Below are 24264 nucleotides of genomic sequence, written 5' to 3' on the forward strand. Positions count from 1 at the left end.
CAATTTTACATTTGATAGAAATTAAAAACTGTCACATAATTACCTATATAAACATCAAACTACATATTTAAGAAAAGATATATTATTTTTGGCAATATAATACAGTTTTCTCGCTTGTCACTTTTTAAATAATCAGAATTAACATATTCGAGCTCATCATTGACAAATAATTCATTTGATCAACACAAAGATATCCATTATTCATAAATTCACAGCAATTAATGTCAATTATATGATTAATTTTAAGGTATTTGACAATCTACTCATTATTTATATAAAGAATAACATTGATAACAGTTTCTCTTTTTTAATAAATACATGTACACTTTGTTTTTGATATGCTTTTTTAAATCGTGTTATTTTTCTCACATATATATTAAACGTTTTGTTAAGCATATATAATCAATATACATCAATTCACTAGAATAATGCAAATGTTAGGAATTTTGTGACAATACTGCAAGAAATTTTGTGCAAATTAAGGTATCATTTTTTGTATGTTTATTTGGATATAAATACGGGTCGGCCACGTGGCAAAGCTCTAATTTAGTTCATTGTTTTAGTGGTTGATTTGTTTCTTCTTATGTGATCCGTTTTAGGAGGAGCGTTGATTTTGTGAACGAATTATGATATGTAAAATACATATTAAATACATAAAATTGCTGTTTTATTTTTCCTTGTGATTTCTTTAGATTGTGAAAAATATATTTACCAGCAATATTCACTTAGTTGGAACTGTTTAAATAAAATGTGTAAAAACAAAATGCGGTTAAATCTAAAGAGCATTATGTAAAATCAATCCAAAACTAACATGATGCAGACACTTCAAGTTTTCTCGGAAAAGGTATTTACCATTGGCAGATGGCACGGAAGCTATTTCATAAATAAAAAAATCATTCATGTATTTATTCCTTGTACTTTTACAAAGAAACTATTCACATGGGGTGTAATATGTATTTCTTTTTATGGAATTCAGAAGAAAAAATGCAAAACCACTTAATCAATACTCTACGGAAATTTTATAAACTTGAAATAATTATCAAGCATCGCTGACATTTCAATTAAACAATAAATTGCTTCCTTGAAATTATCAAACCAATGTGTGTGTGTCTCTCTCCGTCTCTCTCTCTCCCTCTCTGAGTCTCTTTCTCTCATTCATCAATAATGCCAAAAAAGTTCTTTCAAACAGTTAAAGTTAATATACATAAATTATTTAAAATATAAAAAAATGAAAAAAAAATAACTTTTATTCCCTCAATTTCCCCGGTATGTTAACTTAACAGAATTCTTTTTTAAACATACAGTACAAATGACATTGCTCTTTTTCCTTTTTTTTTTAAAATTCCAATCTCGCAATATTTTAATATGTTTTAATTCTAAGAAAGCTATATAGGCGTGTGTAAGACGAAACCCTACAAGAGTAAAGTGTTACAAAGATTATCAATGTAGTGTTAAATTGTATATCGGTTCTTTCTAAACAAAATGAAAAGGTACTGATTTATAAAACCAATAAGTATTAGAAATCAAAATGCATTAAAATGAATCGTTGTAAAGACAATCATTTTTAATATAGTATTATCCTGTGTAGCGTGGATTTTATATTTTGGATAGAGACATTTCCTGGGTATAGATATTAATAATACCCCATGGTAGTTTTTCTAATTCACGGTCTTTACAGGTAAATTGACATTTGTTGTAGTAGGTCCGTTCCCGCAAACAGGTACGTTATCGGGCAGATTTTTGTTTATGAGGCCATCGTTTAAAACGTTCCATATTTTGGATTGTCAGTGAACATATATTTCTTTAAACTTGTGCCATTCGTAACCATTGACAACTTTGCAATAAATGTAATTGTTAGGGAAAAATCATATCGTACAGAAACCGTAAAACCGTATGGAAAAACATATAGAAATGTATCGTATAGTACAACAAGAGGCCCATGGGCCACATCGCTCACCTGAACAGCAGTTCCTTGTAACATTACATTTCGTAGCATATGCTTTTTCTATTTTAAACATTGAACCCCTTTCTGGGGACCCAGTAATGGTCCGAGGTTTATGGTTGGCTTGAACAACATAAATAGTAACATAGGAATGAAAATGTGTAGCACTGCGGTGGGACCGCACGTACACAACCTGAAAAACTGAACGTAGAAGAGTTCCACTTCAAGAGGAATAACTCTCAGACTGTACAGAACATTAAGAAAGATAACTCTTGGTTCCACTACATTAGAGTTTACACAATTTGAGGATCCTTGCATAGTAATCTCACAAACTGTAGCATTATAGTTCTCGAGAAGAACTTTTTAAAACCATTTTCAATATATCTTTCTATGTTAAACTTTGAACCCCTTTTGGGGCCACAGTATTAGTCCAGTGCTAAAGTTTTAATTATTTGGAATCTACATTATTTAAGGATGCTTGCATGGTTATCTCACAAGCTGAAGCATTATAGTTCCCTAGAAAAAGATTTTTCAACATTTTCCCTCTATATTTCTATGCTAAACTTTGAACACCTCTTGGGGCCCCAGTATTAGATTGAGGTCACGGCTTTTATAATTTCGAATCTACACTATTTGAGGGTGCTTACGTAGTTATCTGACAAATTGATGCATTGTAGTTCTCGAAAAGAAGATTTTTAAACATTTTCCATATATACCGGTACTTCTACATTTAACTTTAAACCCATCTTGGGTCCCTAGTATTAGTCTAGGGGTCACTATTTTAAAACTGTCGAACCTTCATTATCCAAGGTTGTATGCATGATAGTAATCTCACAAATTGAAGCATTGTAGTTCTCGAGAAGAAGATTTTTTAACCTGTTACCTTTATATTTCTATAATAAACTTTGACCCCATCTTGTGGCCCCATTATTGGTCCGGGGGTCACGATTTTACGAATTAGGAATCTACATAAGCGAAGGATGCATGCATAGATATTCCACTAACTAAAACATTGTAGTTCTTGAGAAGAAAATTTTTAAACTTTTCCTTTGTTTTTTAAAATGTTTAAATTTTGAACCCCTCTTGGTGCCCATCAATTGTCCGGGAGTTACAATTTTTTGAATCTACATTATTTAAGGATGTACATGTATGCATAGTAATATCCCAAACAGTTGCACGATGGTTCTTGAGAAGATTTTAAAACATTTTCCTATATATGTTAAAATCTAAACCCCTCCTGGGGCCCCACTTTTGTTCGGGGGTCACGATTTTTACAATCTTCACTATATATACAACCTTTTGTGTATGTATTGGCATTTTTGGTGAAGTGGTTCTTGAGAAGAAAATTTTTAAACATTTTTCAAATGTAGTTCTATGTTAAATTTTGATCCCCGCCTGGGGCCCCAGTTTTGGTCCGAAGGTCACGATTTTTACAATTTAGAATCTTCATTATACATACAAGCTTTTGTGTAAATATTGGCATTTCTGGTGCAGTGGTTCTTGAGAAGAAGATTTTTTAAACATTTTCCTATGTATTTCTATGTTAAACTTTGAACCCCACCTAAGGCCCCAGTTTTGGTCCGAGGGTCACGATTTTTACAATTTAGAATCTTCACTATATATACAAGCTTTTGTGTAAATATTGGCATTTCTGGTGCAGTGGTTCTTGAGAAGAAGATTTTTAAAGACATGCACCCTATACTCACTGTTTCGCAATTATCTCCCTTTTGAAAAGGGCTGTGCCCTTTATTTTAACAATTTATAATCCCCTTTTCATAAGGATGCTTTGTACCAAATTTGGTTAAATTTGGCCCAGTGGTTTTTGAGAAGAAGTTGAAAATGTGAAAAGTTTACAGACGGACGGACAGACAGACAGACGGACGGACGGACGGACGGACGACGGACAACGGGTGATCAGAAAAGCTCACTTGAACCTTCGGTTCAGGTGAGCTAAAAACGTACCGTATAGAAGCGTATCATACATAAAAAAAACTTTCCTCTGTCTGTTACATGTCGTAACAGGTAAATAGTCAATATGTCTTGCAATTCCAAGCATTCAATATTTTTAAAGACTGCATTTCATCCCTCAAACAAAAGAGAATAAACCCCTCTCCCAATATGACAATGAATAACTAATATATATGCATTTAATGTGTACATGTGGTACATGTCAACCTATTGAATGTCCAGACAACAGGTTTTGCTGTCAAGAATATGACAAAAGCTAAAATTAACGAGGGAGGCAAACAGACTAATCAGAATTTTATTTGTATAACATCACATCCTGGATTTCAAAGTGTTTGTTTGGATCCATGGGTTCTAGGAACAGCCTATTATCCTTACGGGCGGTGGACTATCATCAGTGACGGTTTGATGCTGAGGATATTTTGGAAATGAACTTTGCACAAAATTGAATTCGTGAATTCTTTGTTGAGCAGAGAAAATTACGGCGATCTGTTTTCAATTACTTTCTTATATTTGGGTTTGGTTTTTCATATAACAAAACAAATGTTGACTGTGTTTTCGGGCGACATTGATTATATTAGCCCCCTTGGGACGACAATATTGCCCTTCGCTTCGCGTCGGGAAATATTCTGTCCCTCGGGGGCTAATATAATCAATGTTGCCCGAAAACACAGTCAATATTTGTATAATATATCTTTTAACTTTATCCTTAATTCATATACTAAATAATTATTCCAAGTGATTTTTGATTGTGTTGAAAGTGATCATTACAGAAAAAATATTTGTTGTATTAATTACATTAAAGTCGCTCCCAAATAGCTATTTGTAAGTAAGTTCTATTGATATGATCTGCAAATGTGATTTCTAAAACATCCAATGTATAACTTTGTATGGAGATATAATTGTAGAATTACATGACGTCTCGGTCTCTTACTTGCAGGGAGATTCAGGTTGCTGCCATAGAAAGGATATTATTCCAAATCATTTTATTAGATACAATCCACTTGACCTTAGTGCAATATGTCAACCAAACATGCAAAAAATATTATCTTCGTGTGTTTGTAATCAATTCCACGTGTTGATTTTTATCATAAGTAAGTCTTCGTTATTTATTGTATAGAGTGTACTTGATAGTTCTGGCTTCAACCTTTAAAAAACTAGTTGATACAAGTAGCATATTGTGGATAATGTGTGTACTTAGACACGATTCATGATTTCTATTTCAGGAAAAGCTACCCTGATACAGAATAAATCTAAATAATACGATTCAATCGTATCATCTATTCTGGAAATATAGATATAATAATTCCGTTATAAATCTTATCAAAATATCTGTAATGATGAGAAAAAGTGGCAACAACCTGTACCTGATATCATGTATAAAATATGTCATTGTTCATATTTTTTAAACAGTAATTTTTGGTCAAAATCCACAATGACATCCACTATTTGAACATATTACCTACTTGATTCGAAATAAGAGTCGATGGAACTACAATAATACCTATATCAAGAGGGGCAACTCAATCAAGGTGATTTGGAATAAATTCAATTGCCTTGTCATAGGATTTTCCATGTTGCAAAACAAAAAGTATATCTTTATAATAATATCAGTATTTCTGATGATAAAATATAAAGAAGTTAAAACCTTTCATAACCGATTTGCTTTATGATACGTGTCTTTGTCCCATTTAGCAACACTTTCAAGGTCTAAAAATCAATTATTTTAATAAATTAATGTCATTTACTGGTTAGACAATCCGCAGGACTGGATGTACAAGTTATATATGTTTGAGGATTATTTTATAAACACTGTTTGACTGTAATCCACTAATCTATAGAAAGGACTGGGTTCTTTTGACGTACGGCCGATATTTTAAGTCACATTCTCAGACAGACAAGATAACAGAAGATTAAAACCTAGGATCAATGATAGTAAGGCGATGTTTTGGAGGCTTGTGGAGTTTGTTTAACAAGCTATCAGGGGATAATGTAATTGTCGTGTCTTATCTACGCGTTTTCGTATCCATTGCCTCAAATCAACTTTAAATCGTTCATCTTTTTTTTAAGTTCTGTTGACAGTAGACAATCCACATTGTTTAGAAACGCGCACAGCACTAGTGGTAAGTAGTACATGTAATAGCATTTTATTGTCATTGTGTCATAAACATTTGGATTTAGTTATCTTCTTATATACTATTTCAAAATTTTCTTTTCTTTTCAATATCACCTTTTTTATATGAGTTTTATTTATTGTCGTGTTGTTTAAGCCGATTGAAAACGATATAATGTTTAAGGGTCTGTTGTATCATAGTATACATTAAGTGATACTAAATACATTTTGAAAAAGTAATGAACCTTGATAAGGAAAACTACTCTTTAACATTCCCTTAATCGGCAGTGGTCGTTGGAATAAAAACCCGTTGAGTGATGATTTACAAACATTTTTACAAGGCAATCTTATTTAATGATAAGGATTATTTAAACAAACATTTATTACCACACATCCCTGTGACAACTGAAATATCTTAAAATCATTAATTTGTATTGCATGCTATTTTGTTTTTCGTGATTGAATATTGAATATTGCTGCAATTCATATCAAACAGCTTTATTTAGAACTTTTAAGTACTTATTCTAAGTAAGAAATGGTATATTCGTTAACAAGTGATGTCTTTTCTTTAGATGTATAAGTAACAATAAGTATGGGTCTTGGGTCCAGTGTTTTCACTGAGCAAGAACTGGACGATTATCAGGTAAATCTTATATCTTTCACGTCAAAATGAAAACCTCCTCTGCGTCTTTAAAAGATCTATCAAACTGATTTATGTGGTATTCATGGATTTATACTGTGCTGTAAGTTATTTTTTACAACCCATAAAAACACTCCATCACACTCTCTGTAATTTATAACACAACCTTGAATGAATAATCGATACGCTTTCAAAACAGAGTTTTGAAACACTAAACAGAGAAATATGATTCTGCATGAAAAATAAGATTTTACAAAGTTATTGATTGGCATGTTTGTTAAAAAAAGCCAAAACAACTCGCCTTTTACATAATGCTTAACTGACCTAGGACCAATTCTAGACCAGCAAAATTGTTCGCTAGTTCATGGAAACATCACAATATCAACACATGAATTTAAATGGTGGAAAAAATGTTACTTGGCGAGAACTAGTAACCATAGACCATATAACTTGATTGATCTGAAATGGTATCTTCACATATCATTGTTATGTTCTAAATGCTTGTTTGTTTCATATATTGTTAGGTTTGAAAACAGATTATTTTGCAAATAAAAATGAATGAAATTAAGAACAAATGTGTGTATCTTTTCAGAATTATTTAAGATTAACGTATTGAACTTTACCATATTCAGATTGGTAAGATTGAGTTGTTCCCTGCATTAAAGTTATTACTTATTTGCTGTTTCAGGAATTGACATACTTAACCAAGAAGGAAATTCACCAGTATGTTAACCAACCAAATGAAATCAATCATTTTGTTAAACAAATGAATAGTTTTAATAATAGATTAAATTAAATTATAATAATACATGAAAAAATATTTCTTTACCAGAGCTAAAGTTTAAATATTTTAATCATCAATGAGACTTAATATACATTTTGTTTTGTGTTGCTTTGTTTTTATTTACATTTTCCTCCTTTTTCTTTTTCAGTGTTTACAAGCGATTTCGAGAAATCAGATCCCATGATCCCAATTTTTCGAAACATGACCAACTCTCTAAAGAAGATATCTTTAAGTTACCGGAGTTTGCTGTAAGGCAATTACTATTTTTCTTAATCTTACATCATTGGTTTCTGATTTGATATTTTATTTAACATTTTTTTCATATACATATGATCATGTTAATTGTATTCTCTGTTTCATTGAACATTTATCCAACCATTGAATGTCAAAGAAAACCTGTCATCCTTTTTAACAGTCAATTTTGATGTTTCATCTTCGTAGCGTCGCCTAGCTGGATGTTGCAGAAAGTTAATATAATTAATGGACTGTATCAAGGAATTCTAAAATTTAAAAAATATTTAAAGAAAATTATTTTATACTACTACATATTGTTATATATGCATTAACATCCGAAAAAGAGATCATTTAGAAGAGTAAAGAATACCATGCCTTAGCACAGATTTGACACATGATTTTTTCACTGCTAAAAATTTAACAAAGCATTAGGATACAACACAACACCATTTTAATTAGAAATAACTTAAAATTATTACACATATTTACTAAGATCGTATATATATTTTTTATGAAAACAATTTGACTTGTTTTAATTGTTTGATTTTATTCGATCCGAAAAGGGGTAGGATTTTTTAGAGGAGAGAGGGTGGGGGTATCTGAAGGATTAGGTAAAAATTTTATGAAAATGTCAAGGAATAAACAAAGAAATAAATGAACATTTCTTAAACGAAACATAAAGGCAGAAATCTTGCTATATTTAAGGTGAACCCTTTCAAGGAACGTATTGTGAACGTCTTTTCATCTTCAACTTCCGGTGACGACAGCATGACGTTTGAGGACTTCCTTGATATGATGTCTGTGTTAAGTGACAACGCCCCCGTGTCAATTAAAATAGAGTATGCCTTCCGAATATACGGTAAGTTCAGTATTCTTTTATTTCACAAATAAAAATGTAGCTCTAGATTGCCTTGAAAAAGTGATTGCATTGATCCTAAATCATTTTTAATTGATAAAATAGCTGTTAGAATTCATTGAATAGTTAGCTGAAAATCAGTTTGAAAACATTTTTAAATTTTGCTTTTTTAAGATAAATAAATTTCAAAATTTATATTAATTATATTGAATTTTAAAAATGTACAATTATTTCCATGTATAATTATCGCCGAAGACAACACGTTATTTTTTATCAAGAAAGATTGATATTTCTGTTCACGTTCACTTAATAGAATGTTTAAAAATAAACATTTATGAATTAAGTAGATTGTTTTCGCAATAAATTGCAATCTTTTGAATATATGAGATGCTGCAATTGTCATTTGTTATATTTTTCCAACATTGTCGATAGCATTTCCCTCAATATTACATGTAAGATAAGAAGTAAGTAAAACAATATTTAAACTGATTTAATTTCTTTATTAATTTATATTTTTTTAATTAATAACTTTATTAATTTAAATTATCTGATTTAATCTATAACTAAATTAAGAACAGATAGCTAAATGGTTAAGGTTAAAGCAAACAAATAGAATATAAATTACAACTAGACATGATCTCGTTGCGAGCAACGAGGAGGTCTTCCGTCCTATTTTTAGAAGAGGAAATGACCTTGCCTTTTTCTTCATAAACGAAACGTATCAGGGAAATGCAGATGTGATGTAAAAGACCGATGAATGAAGGATTATACATCCTGTTGGATCCTTAATTTGAAGGACCATCCCCATTTTATTTCATATTAAATAAGAGGTCTTTTGGCCTAATAACAGGTCTAATGACCTGTAATAAAAAGAAACCGAAGAAAAAAAAGGTCTTCCTTTGTAAACGGAAGACCCTAATAACAATCTTCCGCTGAAGACGGAAGACTCTAAAAACAAAAGAACGCGTTTGTCTAAATCTTAATTGAAGAGTGTTTTTCAACATACAGTCTACAGTCCAATAACCATTTTATGTTGAATATTTTAGTTAAAAAAATTAAATAAAGGAGATAAAGAAATAGAGAGAAAGAACATATCTTGGCTCCGTCGAGATTAGAACACACAGCCTTTGCAGTTGTCTCAAAACATGGCTGAGGCGAAATGATTCCCGAATTTGTCTTTGAATTTGGGGCATTTCCGCCCGGGAGAGGACTGAGTTTTTGTATGAGATGAAAAACAGCGTGTAAGATGTCTGACTATTCAGGTTTGGTAACAGTGCGAGGTCATTTGAAATATTGATGCGTGGTTGTGTCTGGAGGGGGGTAAAAAGACCCGAGCTTGATTTTCGTCGTAAATAAATCGAAAATAGAATTTTGAGGTGTGGATCTCTGATTCGTTTAACAACAATAAGAGGAAGTCCTTACAATGACTGATATATTTTACCCATGTATTTCACTGTTTTTTTCGTGTCGTTTTCTATTATGTTTGACTGTTTTATTTCAGCAGGATTGATGAAATCTTGATAAATGTAGAAATAATGAAATCATTGACACGTAAATTTATTCGGTAAATTGATGACAGTAATTTCCACAGTTCTAACATTCATAAGTAGTTCACACGCTATCGTAGATACAGACTAAACGGAAAACAAGAAATATACATGCAACAGAAATATATTACGCAGCTTCTTACATCCCTTGTACTGTGTATTTTAGGGCCCCGGTACAGGCTATACTGCCGTTTGATCTCAGGAATTTCTTCTTAATTGTTCAATCCGCTGCGTATTTGGCAGACAATAAGAATGGGGTCCGAGGTACATTTACACACAATTTCATTAGGATTGGGTAAGGGGCTCGGGAGTTAGAATTTTTTTCTACAGTACATGTCAAGCACGCAAATCGAAACTCAAATGCCCAAAAATTCATAACTCTCTTAAAAATCAACGAATAGTTCTGGTCATTAGTACAGTAATCTAGAATTGAACTAGCTTGAAAATAAAAGTACAAGATGAAAGATCAAGTAAAATCAGGCCAGAAAAACTAAATGATTTTGTGAATAGGAAGGAAGCGAGGGGGGGAGGGGGGTCGATGAGTGTACTGTATAAATTTTATTTCCCTGTATAGGATATAAGCGCCGTTTAATCTCAGGAATTTTCGTCTTAATTGTTCAATCCGCTGCATATTTTACAGACAATAAGAATGGGGTCCGAGATTCATTTTCACGAATTTTCATTAGGATTGAGTGAAGGGCTTGGGAGTTAAGAATTTTTTTACAGTACATGTCTAACACGACAATTGAAACTCAAATGCCAAAAATTTCATAACTCTGTTTATAATGAACGAATTGGTCTGGTAATTATTACAGTAATCTAAAATGGTACTTAGTTGAAATTGAAGGCCCAAGATCAAAGATCAAGTAAAATCGGGCCAGAAAAACTAAATGATTTTATGAATTGGGGGGGGGGGGCGTCGGTCGGTGACTTCTAAATTAAACGTAGAATATTAATTCTAAATATCACATATTACACAATTTCTAAATAAATTACATATGTTAGAACAATGTATAAGCGTTGTTTGAAAGATGTAACTATTGATTTTTTCGTAACTATTGATTTTTTTTTTTTTTTTTACATCTGTTTATTGTTAGGCTCAAACACTCATAAACGGGTGGTCAGTTTTCAAACCTTGTCGCAGTCACCCGTTCGTTTGTATAGTTACATGTATAAACTTCGGAGGTTTCTCTTAATCCCAGACAGGCAACAGATTTGCATCAGTATACAGACATGCACAAAAAAGGAAAAAGTACACCATCTTTAATAAAAATGACTTTTTAGCGCTGACTTCCAATCAGTAAGAAGACAATCATTAAACAATAAATTTCAAATTATTTGAATCCATAGACATTATCCCGTAACTTGAAATAATTACATGTATAATTTTTGGACGCCAAAGTACATTTAGCCTCTATCCAATTTATTGCATGTTACCTGTACTAGTTCTTATACGAATGCTTTTTTATAGTTTTTAGTTCTTACTCGAATGCTTTTTTATAGTTTTTTATAGTGTTTATGGAATCAGTATATCAGCAACGTATGTCAATAAACACATTTATATACATGCATGTGTGTATCTATATATGTGAATAGATACTAATCAGTCCTCCTTTTAAGGTCATGGAGAATACTTACTTCGACGTGGGTGCATTGCTAAATATTGTGTGTGTAATTGAGATTGCGGCATTTCTTTGATGCCGGGAAAGCGACCCAACATACTGCAGAGTATTTCGGCGGCTCGTCTTTGATGCCTGCGATGCGACGAACGTTTGAATTTAGCGAACTGCTGACAGACAAGCTATCTATTTGTAATGGAAAAAAAAGCCGCTATCATTTCTATTTATAATAAATATAAAACGGAAAACATTAAAATCCATCATTTTAAAGATAAAATCGTTAAACAAAACAAAATTAAGAAAAAAACATTCGGCATGTCTTTGATGTCGGCAATGCGACGAGCGTCTAAATTTAAAGAGCTGCTGACAGAAAAGAGCTCCATATTTGTACTGAAAAAAGCCGCTATTATTTTTAATAATGACAAAAATAAAACGGAAAGCATTCAAATCCATCATTTAAGAGACGAATTCATTAATCAAAACACAAATAAGAGAGAAAAAAGATTCGGCACTCAGGGACTGAACCCGGGTCGCCTGGGCACAAGTCCGCCACTCTAACGACTGAGCTACGCGGACCCTCGCTTCAGGACTTTGGAGTCCAAAATCTCAAGAATGCGTGGATCGATTTTAAAACAAATTTCATATTCAGAAGTTTTGAGAAGGTCTCTATCACATGAAAAAATAAAAAAAATTCAAATCCCAAAAATTGAAAAATTAAGGTTTTTCATTTCCTTCCGGTGACGACCAGAAGTGACGGCGGACGATCGGATATGCTTAGTACACTGCGGCTTGACACTTTCTACCATCCCTGAAAATTTGAAAGTTCTATCTTTAATACTTTTGGAGAAAACTCGTGAACAAGCAAAAACATAAAATCTTTAATATCTCGGGACCGGAAGTGACGACCAAAAAAATCCCACGTATTTTCTTACAAATTTTGTCATAAACAAGATCTGTAAGTTTTATCAAAATCAGCTGAAGCGTTTTTGAGAAAACGTGGGAGAAAAAAAAAAGAATAATAACTAGACACGATCTCGTTGCGAGCAACGAGAGGTCTTCCGTCCGGTTTTTAGAAGAGGAAATGACCTTGCCTTTTATCTTCATCAACGAAACATATCAGGAAATGCAGATGTGATCAAAAAGAGCGATGGATGAAGGATTATCCACCCTGTAGGATCCCTAATTTTAAGGACCAGTCCCATTTTATTTCATATTAAATAAGAGGTCTTTTAACTTAATAACAGGTCTAATAACCTGTAATAAAAAGAAACCGAAGAAAAAAAAGAGGATCTTCCTTTGTAAACGGAAGATCCTAATAACAATAAGAATAGAAGGGTCTTCCGTTGAAGACGGAAGACCCTAATAATAAAAGACTGTTTTTGTCTAAATCTTAACTGAAGAGTGTTTTTCAACTTTTACTACAGTCCAACAACCCTTTTATGTTGATTATTTTAGTTAGAAAATTAAATAAAAAGGAGAGAAAGAAATAGAGAGAAAGAACAAATCTTGGCTTCGGCGAGATTAGAACACACAGCCTTTGCAGGTTTCTCAAAACATGGCTGAGGCGAAATAATTCCCGAATTTGTCTTTGAATTTGGAGCGTTTCCGCCCGGGAGAAGAGCTGAGTTTTTGTATGAGATGAAAAACAAAGTGTAAGATGTCTGACTATTTAGGTTTGGTAACAGTGTGAGGTCATTTGAAATATGGATGCGTGTTTGTGTCTGGAGGGGGTGAAAAGACCCGAGCTTGATTTTCGTCGTAAATAAATCGAAAATAGAATTTTGAGGTGTGAATCTCGGATTCGGTCAACAACAATTTGGGGAAGTCCTAAAACAATGACTGATGCATTTTACCCATGTATTTCAGTGATGATAATTTTTTTTCGTGTCGTTTACTTTTATGTTTGACTGTTTTAATTTAGCAGGATTAATAAAATCTTTATAAATGTAGAAATAACGAAATCAGTTACACGTAAACATTTGAAGACAGTAATTTCCACAGTTCTAACATTCATAAGTAGTTCACACACTATCGTAGATACAGACTAAACGGAAAACAAGAAATATACATACAACAGAAATATTACGCGGCTGCTTACATCCCTTGTACTCTGTAAATTTTAAGTCTCCGTACAGGCTATACTCGCCGTTTGATCTCAGGAATTTCTTCTTAATTGTTCAATCCGCTGCATATTTTGCAGACAATAAGAATGGGGTCCGAGGTACATTTACATAAAATTTCATTAGGATTGAGTGAGGGGCTCGGGAGTTAGAATTTTTTTTTACAGTACATGTCAAACACAACAACTAAAACTCAAATGCCAAAAGCTTCATAACTCTGTTAATAATGAACGAGAGGTCTTCCGTCCGATTTTTAGAAGAGGAAATGACCTTGCCTTTTATCTTCATCAACGAAACATATCAGGAAATGCAGATGTGATCAAAAAGAGCGATGGATGAAGGATTATCCACCCTGTAGGATCCCTTATTTTAAGGACCAGTCCCATTTTTTTTCATATTAGATAAGAGGTCTTTTAACTTAATAACAGGTCTAATAACCTGTAATAAAAAGAAACCGAAGAAAAAAAAGAGGATCTTCCTTTGTAAACGGAAGACCCTAATAACAATAAGAATAGAAGGGTCTTCCGTTGAAGACGGAAGGCCCTAATAATAAAAGACTGTTTTTGTCTAAATCTTAACTGAAGAGTGTTTTTCAACTTTTACTACAGTCCAACAACCCTTTTATGTTGATTATTTTAGTTAGAAAATTAAATAAAAAGGAGAGAAAGAAATAGAGAGAAAGAACAAATCTTGGCTCCGGCGAGATTAGAACACACAGCCTTTGCAGGTTTCTCAAAACATGGCTCAGGCGAAATAATTCCCGAATTTGTCTTTGAATTTGGGGCGTTTCCGCCCGGGAGAAGAGCTGAGTTTTTGTATGAGATGAAAAACAAAGTGTAAGATGTCTGACTATTTAGGTTTGGTAACAGTGTGAGGTCATTTGAAATATGGATGCGTCTTGATTGTTCAATCCGCTGCATATTTGGCAGAAAATAAGAATGGTGTCCGAGGTTCATTTTCACGAATTTTTATTAGGATTGAGTGAAGGGCTTGGGAGTTATGATTTTTTTACAGTACATGTCAATCACGACAATTGAAACTCAAATGCCAAAAACTTCATAACTCTGTTAATAATGAACGAATTGGTCTGGTAATTAGTACAGTAATCTAAAATGGTACTTAGTTGAAATTAAAGGCCCAAGATCAAAGATCAAGGAAAATTGGGCCAGAGAAACTAAATGATTATATGAATCGGGGAGGAGGGGGGGTCGGTCGGTGACTTCTATATTAAACGTAAAATATTAAATTCTAAATATCACAAATAACACAATTTCTAAACAAAATACATATGTTAGATCAATGTATAAGCGTTGTTTGAAAGATGTAACTATTGATTTTTTAACATCTGTTTATCTTAGGCTCAAACACTCATAAACGGCTGGTCAGTTTTCAAACCTTGTCGCAGTCACCCGTTCGTTTGTATAGTTACGAGTATAAACTTTGGAGGTTTTTCTTAATCCCAGACAGGCAACAGATTTGTATCAGTATAGACATGCACAAAAAGGGAAAAGACCACCATCTTTAATAAAAATGACTTTTTAGCGCTGACTTCCAATCAGTATAAAGACAATCATTAAACAACGAAATTCAAATCATTTGAATCCATAGACATTATCCCGTAACTTGAAATAAATACATGTATAATTTTTGGACGCCAATGTACGTTTAGCCTCTATCCAATTTACTGCATGTTACCTGTACTAGTTCTTATTTAAATGCAAAAACATTGTACTTTAGAGAGAGAGAGAGAGAGAGAGAGAGAGAGAGAGAGAGAGAGAGAGATTTTCTATTTTTTTAATATAGTGTTTAGGGAATCAGTATATTAGCAACGTATGTCAATAAACACATTTATATACATGCATGCGGGTATCTATATATGTGAATAAATACTAATCAGTCCTCCTTTTAAGGTAATGTTGAATACTTATTTAAACGTGGGTGCATTGTTAATAAACAAAACAAAATTAAGAAAAAACCAACATTCGGCATGTCTTTGATACCGGCAATGCGACGAGCGTCTATTTAGACAGCTGCTGACAGAAAAGAGCTCCATATTTGTACTGAAAAAAGCCGCTATTATTTTTAATTATGACAAAAAGAAAACGAAAAACATTCAAATCCATCATTTTACAGACGAAATTATTAATCAAAACATAAATAAGAGAGAAAAAACATTCGGCACTCAGGGATTAAACCCGGGTCGTCTGGGCACATGTCCACACTCTAACGACTGAGGTGGCAGGGGACAGTTTTTTTTGATACAATTCTTTGTAGCCAAGGGATGCATGTCTTCGGAACTCTGTAACTAGAATTTCCTCAGTTCCCATTCAGCACAAATACCTTTAATTCACTCTTTATAAGGCCAATCACCAATTTCTGAAGAAAATTACTAATCAAAACCTGTAAAATTCTCTACACACTGGTTTTTATGAGATTTTGACCCTTTCATCTTTTGCTAATTTTTCATGATTTTTCAGCTTTTTAGACCTCCCCCAGCTAATTCCCTGCAGAGGGTTGACCTTCCGTACCGCGTGCATGTTGCACTATCACATGTCACAAACTTACCGGTGTTTAGTTTTCAATGTCCCATCCACCTACTTTTCGTGTTATTTTACCTCCCGTCTGTAACTTCCAATTTCACTGTGTAAAGTCAGCACAACAGTCATAGCCGCAGGTTTCGCATTTTACTTCTGATTCCCATGTACCTAACATAAGGGGCCTACATATTGCATATCAATTTCAACAATAGACACCCCTCTAACTAATGATAATCATTAAAAATCATTTCATGAATTTTAGCAACACTCATAAGCCTTCAAGTACAGCAACTCTCAATTTTACAAAAATATTGACGGGTACTTTATTCGAAACTGTCCCTTGCTACCTTTAACATACACTAACATTCTCTGAAAAGTCATCTTGTCTTAAAATTAAAAAGCTTATGCTATTCTGAAAAAAAGTACACCACATTTTGCCAATTCCATTGAGGTTTAATAAAAATATGGCCATTTAAGTGAACCCACCATTTCCACTCTCCTCTGTTTAACACAGATTCACAGGGCTCTCCATAAATAAAGCATCTTTACCTAATCTTTTAGAGGTCAACTGTTGTTCAACCTCCTTAAATAAGAAACCTTATTCAATACTACATACATCTGCTTGATATTATTAGGATAAAAGCATCACATCACTTAGAAATCCCTTTACATGTATACCCTCCCCCTGTCTTTTGATTTTCACATGAAGCATTAGTTTGAACACTTTAACCTAATATTATGAAACTTGTGGCAGTTTCCTTGAGTCATTTCTTACACATAATTGAAAACAACCATCACTGATATCTAAAATTGATTTTTTTTTGGTAAATGGATGATTTGTAGCATTTTTATTCACAAAAAGTCATGTCGCCCTACATGTGATTTCTTGTTTTCATGAAAAACTAAGCCTATAATCATATTTAGTGGATATCTTATATAGTCTGGTTTCTAGTCTCCTTTTAACTTTGCTAAATTAGTAAGACCTATAAGTGTGATGTGTGCATTTAATTAAAATGAAATTCAAACACACCCGGGTACCTGGGGACGGATGAGAATTCTATGAAAAATGTTCAAATTTTACATGTTTTTCTACATTTTTGATGCATATATACAATAAAAGGGTAAAAATATGTTGTTTTTTGTTCATTTCAAGAGTAATTATCAAAGCAGATGTTATTTCAAGGTCAAATGTACATTTACATATCCTACATGTAATGGTAATGGAGTCCATTGGAAAGAAGGGGTGGCTTTTTCAATTCTGTAAATACATCTTAAAATACCATTTTTTGATAGGAAGGAGCAAAAACTTCAGTTTTTTGACATATTGTATACTTTGATAACTGCATTTGTCTACATGTAAAGTTCATTTGAAATAAAAATATGCTGTTTTAAAAAAATTGGGTGATATAAGTCAGGTGGATTAATGTTATTTCATAAAATCAGACAGCAAAATGGCTGCAAATTCATAAATTTAATGATTTAATTGATAAAAACTGTTTTAAAGTATTTATTCTTATCTCAGTAATTAACTTAAGCCTATTAATTGTCATCAGGATAGGAAATGCCTACTCTCTAAGCCAATTTACTCTAGTGGTGGTCATTCTACACATTGAAGAGGGAGTTACTCCCCTTGAATATTTTGGCTAATAAATCATGTCATGACATCTACAGCCAAGAAAATCATCCATTTTCACAAAATGTTTTACTTATGGTACAAAATCCACTCAAAATTAAACTCAAAGGAGAAATATGAAAATACCATGTAGTCTTGAAGGTGGCAGGGGACAGTTTTTTTGATACAATTCTTTGTAGCCAAGGGATGCATGTCTTCGGAACTCTGTAACTAGAATTTCCTCAGTTCCCATTCAGCACAAATACCTTTAATTCACTCTTTATAAGGCCAATCACCAATTTCTGAAGAAAATTACTAATCAAAACCTGTAAAATTCTCTACACACTGGTTTTTATGAGATTTTGACCCTTTCATCTTTTGCTAATTTTTCATGATTTTTCAGCTTTTTAGACCTCCCCCAGCTAATTCCCTGCAGAGGGTTGACCTTCCGTACCGCGTGCATGTTGCACTATCACATGTCACAAACTTACCGGTGTTTAGTTTTCAATGTCCCATCCACCTACTTTTCGTGTTATTTTACCTCCCGTCTGTAACTTCCAATTTCACTGTGTAATGTCAGCACAACAGTCATAGCCGCAGGTTTCGCATTTTACTTCTGATTCCCATGTACCTAACATAAGGGGCCTACATATTGCATATCAATTTCAACAATAGACACCCCTCTAACTAATGATAATCATTAAAAATCATTTCATGAATTTTAGCAACACTCATAAGCCTTCAAGTACAGCAACTCTCAATTTTACAAAAATATTGACGGGTACTTTATTCGAAACTGTCCCTTGCTACCTGAGCTACGCGGACCTTCGCTTCAGGACTTTGGGGTCCAAAATCTCAAGAATGCGTGGATCGATTTTAAAACAAATTTCATATTCAGAAGTTTTGAGGGCGTCTCTATCGAATGAAATAATAAAAAAAATTCAAATCCCAAAAATTGAAAAATTAAGGTTTTTCATTTCCTTCCGGTGACGACCGGAAGTGACGGCAGACGTTCGGATATACGTAGTACACTGCGGCTTGACACTTTCTATCATCCCTGAAAATTTAAAAGTTCTATCTTAAATACTTTTGGAGAAAACTCGTGAACAAGCAAAAACATAAAATCTTTAATATCTCGGGACCGGAAGTGACGACCAAAAAAATCCCACGTACTTTTCTTACAAATTTTGTCATAAACAAGATCTGAAAGTTTTATAAAAATCGGCTGAAGCGTTTTTGAGAAAACGTGGGAGAAAAAAAAAAGAATAATAATAATAGAGGAAAAGAAACAAAGCAATAACAATAAGGTCTTCCGTTGGAAACGGAAGACCTTAATAATAGAGGAAAAGAAACAAAGCAATAACAATAAGGTCTTCCGTTGGAAACGGAAGACCTTAATAAAAGTTTCATTTTCCGGAAAAATTAGGAGTGATTGTCAATAAAATACCCATCAGGGTTACTCCTCAATTAAGAGATGACTTCTTTAACCACAGCCACAACCTATTATCTTCATAAGAGTACTCTTCATATTTCAGCTTCAAAGTTAAAATTTTTCTTGTAAGGTATACAATCTTATAAAGACCTCTTCTTTTCAAGGAGACTAATTTCGTCTGAAAATGGCAACGACCATCTATCCCTCTCAATGCGTGCATATAATATCATAAACACACAGTTTTTTTAAGTGCAGACTTTGATGAAGATGGATTTATTGGAACTGATGACATCATCAAAGTTATTAAAGGTCTCCTGGGTGAAAATTGTGCTACAATGCTGAATGAACTTAAGGAGAAGCAGAAAAAAGGAAAACAGAATACACAGGTTGAAAGGGAATCACAACAGCAGCTCTATGAAGTATTGAAGCAGGTTGCCGATTCCGTAAGTAGATATATTGCTCCCTCTTCCCTGTTTATATATATATCAAGAAATTAAGGTCACTCACTACATTAAAGCTTAGAATTTTCATGGCAGTAGGTCAAATTTGAATTGGAAGTATCAATCGGTTAGGTTGAAAAATTTTCATACATGTAGCTAAGTGGTTAAAATATCGGGCTTATGAACCGCAGTTTTTTTCTTTGTTTTTTTTTTTTAAAAACATTTATTTTTTTAAAAATCCAAAATTGCATATTTTTCACCTGTTCGACTTAATACAGCTTATGCATTATACAATTTTTCAAATGCAAATAATTTTCTGCTGATTTTAAAACCATTTCAAGGTGAAGTGAGACACCGTAAAAGAGCCAAAAAATAATATCATTCACTGTCGATTTGTCAATTGCGTTAAACTGAAGAAAAGTAAAAAAAAAAAAAGATTTTCTTTTCTAAATCATTGTTATGTTTAAATCTGGAATTGATAATTGCAGAAATAAAGAGGCAATGATATATAAGTGTGTTACGATATTGATACGACTATATTTGAACAGTCATATACCATGTGAGTTTGTTAAAATCTAGATTATCGACGATGCCGACCTGGATAACGATGGACAACTATCTCTGGCAGAATTTGATCATGTTATGGGCAAAACACCGGAATTTGCAAAGTATGTTCAATATTGCATATAATACAATTCAAGTTACTTACATGTAGGATATAAACGTACCTAAATAATTGTTTGTTTTTCTTATATTACAGGTCGTTTAGAATTCGTCTATGATTTCAGACAAAAGGACTTAAATACAGTTTGGTTTTTTAATCCAAAGCAGTATCATAAAATATAAAATGTAATATTGCACTGAATCAAGATTCAATTAATGTAAAATTGTTTTAATTTAGCGATATAAGATTTGTTTCGTTAAAAAAAGTTATAAAAAGATATATGTATGTTGTACAATATCAAAGCAGTTACAATTTTCCTTGAAATGTCAGAGTTTGTCTTTTGTTTTAATTTTGTCATAAATTGTCGTATTTATTTTCCTCACTTTATCGGTGAAAAGGCAAGTTGTATGTTAGATAATAATTGATAAGGTAGTATTATTTTTAAGCATTTGAATTTTAAAACGACTTTTTTCCATGAAATCCATTGAAATGCGTTCTGTGTATATGATGATGATATATTTAAGTTTGATTTGCCAATGATATACTTAAATGCATAGAATCAATAACCAATGTAAAGGCTATTAAACCACATATAGTTTATTTTTAGAAAAATTATACTTAATTAGAATCAATGTCAAAGTTTCTTCTGTAAAGTAACGACACATTCGATAAAAAACTAATAGTAATGTTCACTTGAACGATTAAACAAAACTAACACCTAGTGAACCTATATATCCATATTTTGCCTTATTTATCTAATGAAAGAACGATTATTGATTCAACAGATATCAATACTTTACGTGGTCTCCCTTTGCCTGAAAATCTTTCCAGAGCACCTTGGCATCGTTTGGGGAAACTTTGAATGAGTGAACGGGTGTTCTTTTGTGGAATGCGATCCCATTCCTCTAACAAGAGCGTCTTCAATAGTATTAAGGTCTTGTGACTTCGAAGGCTGTTCCATTTTCTCATAATATCTGCCTTAAGGTGCTGGTCCAAGATGTCTCCTTTGCGTGGTCTATAGTTATCTCCGCTAGAACGAATGCTGTACATATGACATCGGAAAATGGTTTTACGATTGGGTAAAGATCCTCATTTCTATATCTGATCCTTGTCCGTTCCAAATGACTTAAAACTCCGTGAACCCTTGAGTAAAAAATGACTCCCCACATTATAACAGAACCTCCACCAGAGCGATCATGCTGAGCAACACAGAAGTTAAATGAACGTTTGTTCTTTTCTCCATCACACTTCACGCCTTTAATCATGAAAATCTACTCTCAATTTCATTTCGTCTGTTAGAGATCATGGATTCCAACAATCCGATTTGTAAAATTGCAACATCTTTATTGTTTATTGCTGGCTATTTTGCTTTCCAGATAAATTCGTTAAGTTTACTTCTGTAAGTTTGATTACAAACCTTTATACTATGTTTGTTGCAAAAGTCTAGGCAATAGCCTTGTAAAATCATTTGCCTTTCCTTGCATTACAAGCTGGCAATCCAGTCGTGCCGTCGTACAGCTAGCGTGGTCTTCCACTCCAATGTCCTTCCTGGACTAATAAGTCTGAATTGTTAAAAACCACATTTTCACTTATGGTTTGTCATAAACTTTATTTTTTTTTTATACAGATTTCTTGAAACTAACAATATAATATATAAACCATAACTTTTTTGGTTGAGTATACCATAACCATACTTTGACCTATCTTAAAATTGAACTAAAAACATTACCGTTTTTGAAAACATTAGAGCTTGATAAACTTAACTTTGTGGGTCGTGTGGCTATCTAACAAACGATTAACGAAAAAGTCTCTATTCATTATACATAACGCGAATCCTGAAAACTACATCCCAAAGAACTATTGAATTATTCCACAGTGTTTTTCATATATAAAGTAAATACACGAGAGTAAACGTTGTCCAAAAAGTTTTTGAAGTCACTCTTTTGGTAATTTTAAATGGGTTTATTTATAAATCTATACTTATGCATAAAGACATTTCGCCAATAAACTAAAAACACCTGCACCAAAGTAACTGCTTTTACTTTTGGTATTTCAACACGAGCAATACGATGTCCGTAAGCTATAATTGAATTTTATCTGATGAATTAGTTAAAAAACATACTTTCATGAAACGCTTTGGCGGATCCAGCTCAATGGGAGTTTTCATCAAAATATATGAAATGAAATAACATTGAATGATTTTGTAAAGAATGAATTTATTTACTGGTAACTTATAAAGGCTTTACCTAGGAATTAAGATTTGACAAATGTTAGATGAATAAAAATGCAAAGCACGACCTCAGGTGAGAAAATTGGATTGAACTTTCCAGAACGGAGAAACAAAGGTAACCAATTAAAAACATTTTTTGAATACAATGGAAAAAAAACTTTCCCTTTTCGTTTTAAACTGACAAAGGCTAATGATCATTATTATGACATAATTTTAATTAATTACCTAACAGGGATCTAATTAACACAAACAAGGTAAAAGTTTTAATTAGTGTGCATATCATGCACAGTTTATTTCTAAGAGTTCATTGACATCTAGTTTCGATAGAGTTTCTAAATTAATAATTCTCACTATGTTCTATTTAAGGTTACCTTTTTCATGGTTGCATGCATCAAAAGACATTTATGGTAATTAATGTTTTAACTAGCGTTTCATTTTAAAGAAAATGAAAAAAATAATATTTCAAAAGTACAACATGTGAATTTACCTTGTACATAAATTAAAAAAAATAATTACAGAATTGATTCAGCTGTGTTTTTATGTAATTAACAAATACGCAGATAGCATTTGTCCAAATTCTTGTATACTTCACGAAATTTTCTTTTCAAAGATCTGAATCTTCGACCTCTTAATTAGCTGTGAACTTACCCATCTAGTGCTCAATGAAAATTTTTTTTTTTTTTAAAGTATCATATATTAACCAATCGTACGTCTTAAATATCGACTCAGGGCCTGTATAAGTTTCTTTTTTTTCCTAATTCTTTATCAAGTATCGTTTTAATAAATAATCTACTTATGTTTCATTGCATAACAATTTACTCTTTTGAAGTCAACACACCATGTTCTGTTACTGCTTCAGCAAAAACAACTGACAAATGACTTATCAAAACTACTTCTTAATAATCCAACGATGCATATGAGGTTTAAACTTCAACTTTATTTGCTCGCATTATGTACACTACATTGATATATAACACTTTCTCTGATTATCATTATTACTCCAATGCGGCCAGACGTGAAAAACAAATCTGAAGTATTTCTAATAGTTACGAAGGAGTTCCTTCTTTCAATGAAAAACATAAGTGAAATATGTCTTGTTTGGTTTACAATATATTTTTTTCAATTTACGATATAAAATCTTAACCACACTGTGGGTATTTTATTTAACTAGGCAAAGCATATTCAAATGGGTAAATTAAATGTCATTACATGATATTGCTTGAAAAACGTTTGTCATGATTTTTTAAAAGTATTTAACTCAAGTCTTAAAAGTTAAAAAAAAAATAGCAAAATCATCTAGCATTGGATTAAAACGCAGAGATTGAAATAACTTTTAGCGGAAAATAATTGATAAATAAATGATTTAAAACAAAATATCCTATACACATTAATTAGCATTTTTGGAAATATCAGACCTTAATTACAAAAGTAAATGAATTTAATAATAAAATTGCAGAATTTTTCTTATCGTGTGTATAAATATCTTTTAAAGATTATTTAAAAACTCTGAAATTTTGATGAGTGAATCA

General features: G+C 32.4%; 1 protein-coding gene across 2 annotated transcripts in view; it reads left to right on the forward strand.

Moving 5' to 3' along the window:
* The first annotated feature begins 5797 nt into the window (after positions 1–5797).
* LOC105329683 (calcium and integrin-binding protein 1) overlaps positions 5798–24264 on the forward strand; it is a 179798-nt gene continuing 161331 nt past the window's right edge. The window contains exons 1-8 of one of the 2 annotated variants that reach the window (XM_011431024.4): positions 5798–6030; positions 6593–6663; positions 7349–7383; positions 7593–7692; positions 8384–8537; positions 19657–19844; positions 20421–20509; positions 20602–21393. In XM_011431024.4, coding sequence (XP_011429326.3) covers positions 6613–6663; positions 7349–7383; positions 7593–7692; positions 8384–8537; positions 19657–19844; positions 20421–20509; positions 20602–20623 — 639 coding nt within the window. In that variant the 5' untranslated portion in view covers positions 5798–6030; positions 6593–6612 and the 3' untranslated portion in view covers positions 20624–21393. Of the gene's footprint in view, positions 6031–6592; positions 6664–7348; positions 7384–7592; positions 7693–8383; positions 8538–19656; positions 19845–20420; positions 20510–20601; positions 21394–24264 lie in introns of those variants that run through there. The other variant, XM_066067814.1, reaches the window with a different exon arrangement.

The sequence above is a fragment of the Magallana gigas genome, chromosome 1 (genome assembly GCF_963853765.1).
Source record: "Magallana gigas chromosome 1, xbMagGiga1.1, whole genome shotgun sequence".
NCBI classification, from domain to species: Eukaryota; Metazoa; Mollusca; class Bivalvia; order Ostreida; family Ostreidae; genus Magallana; species Magallana gigas.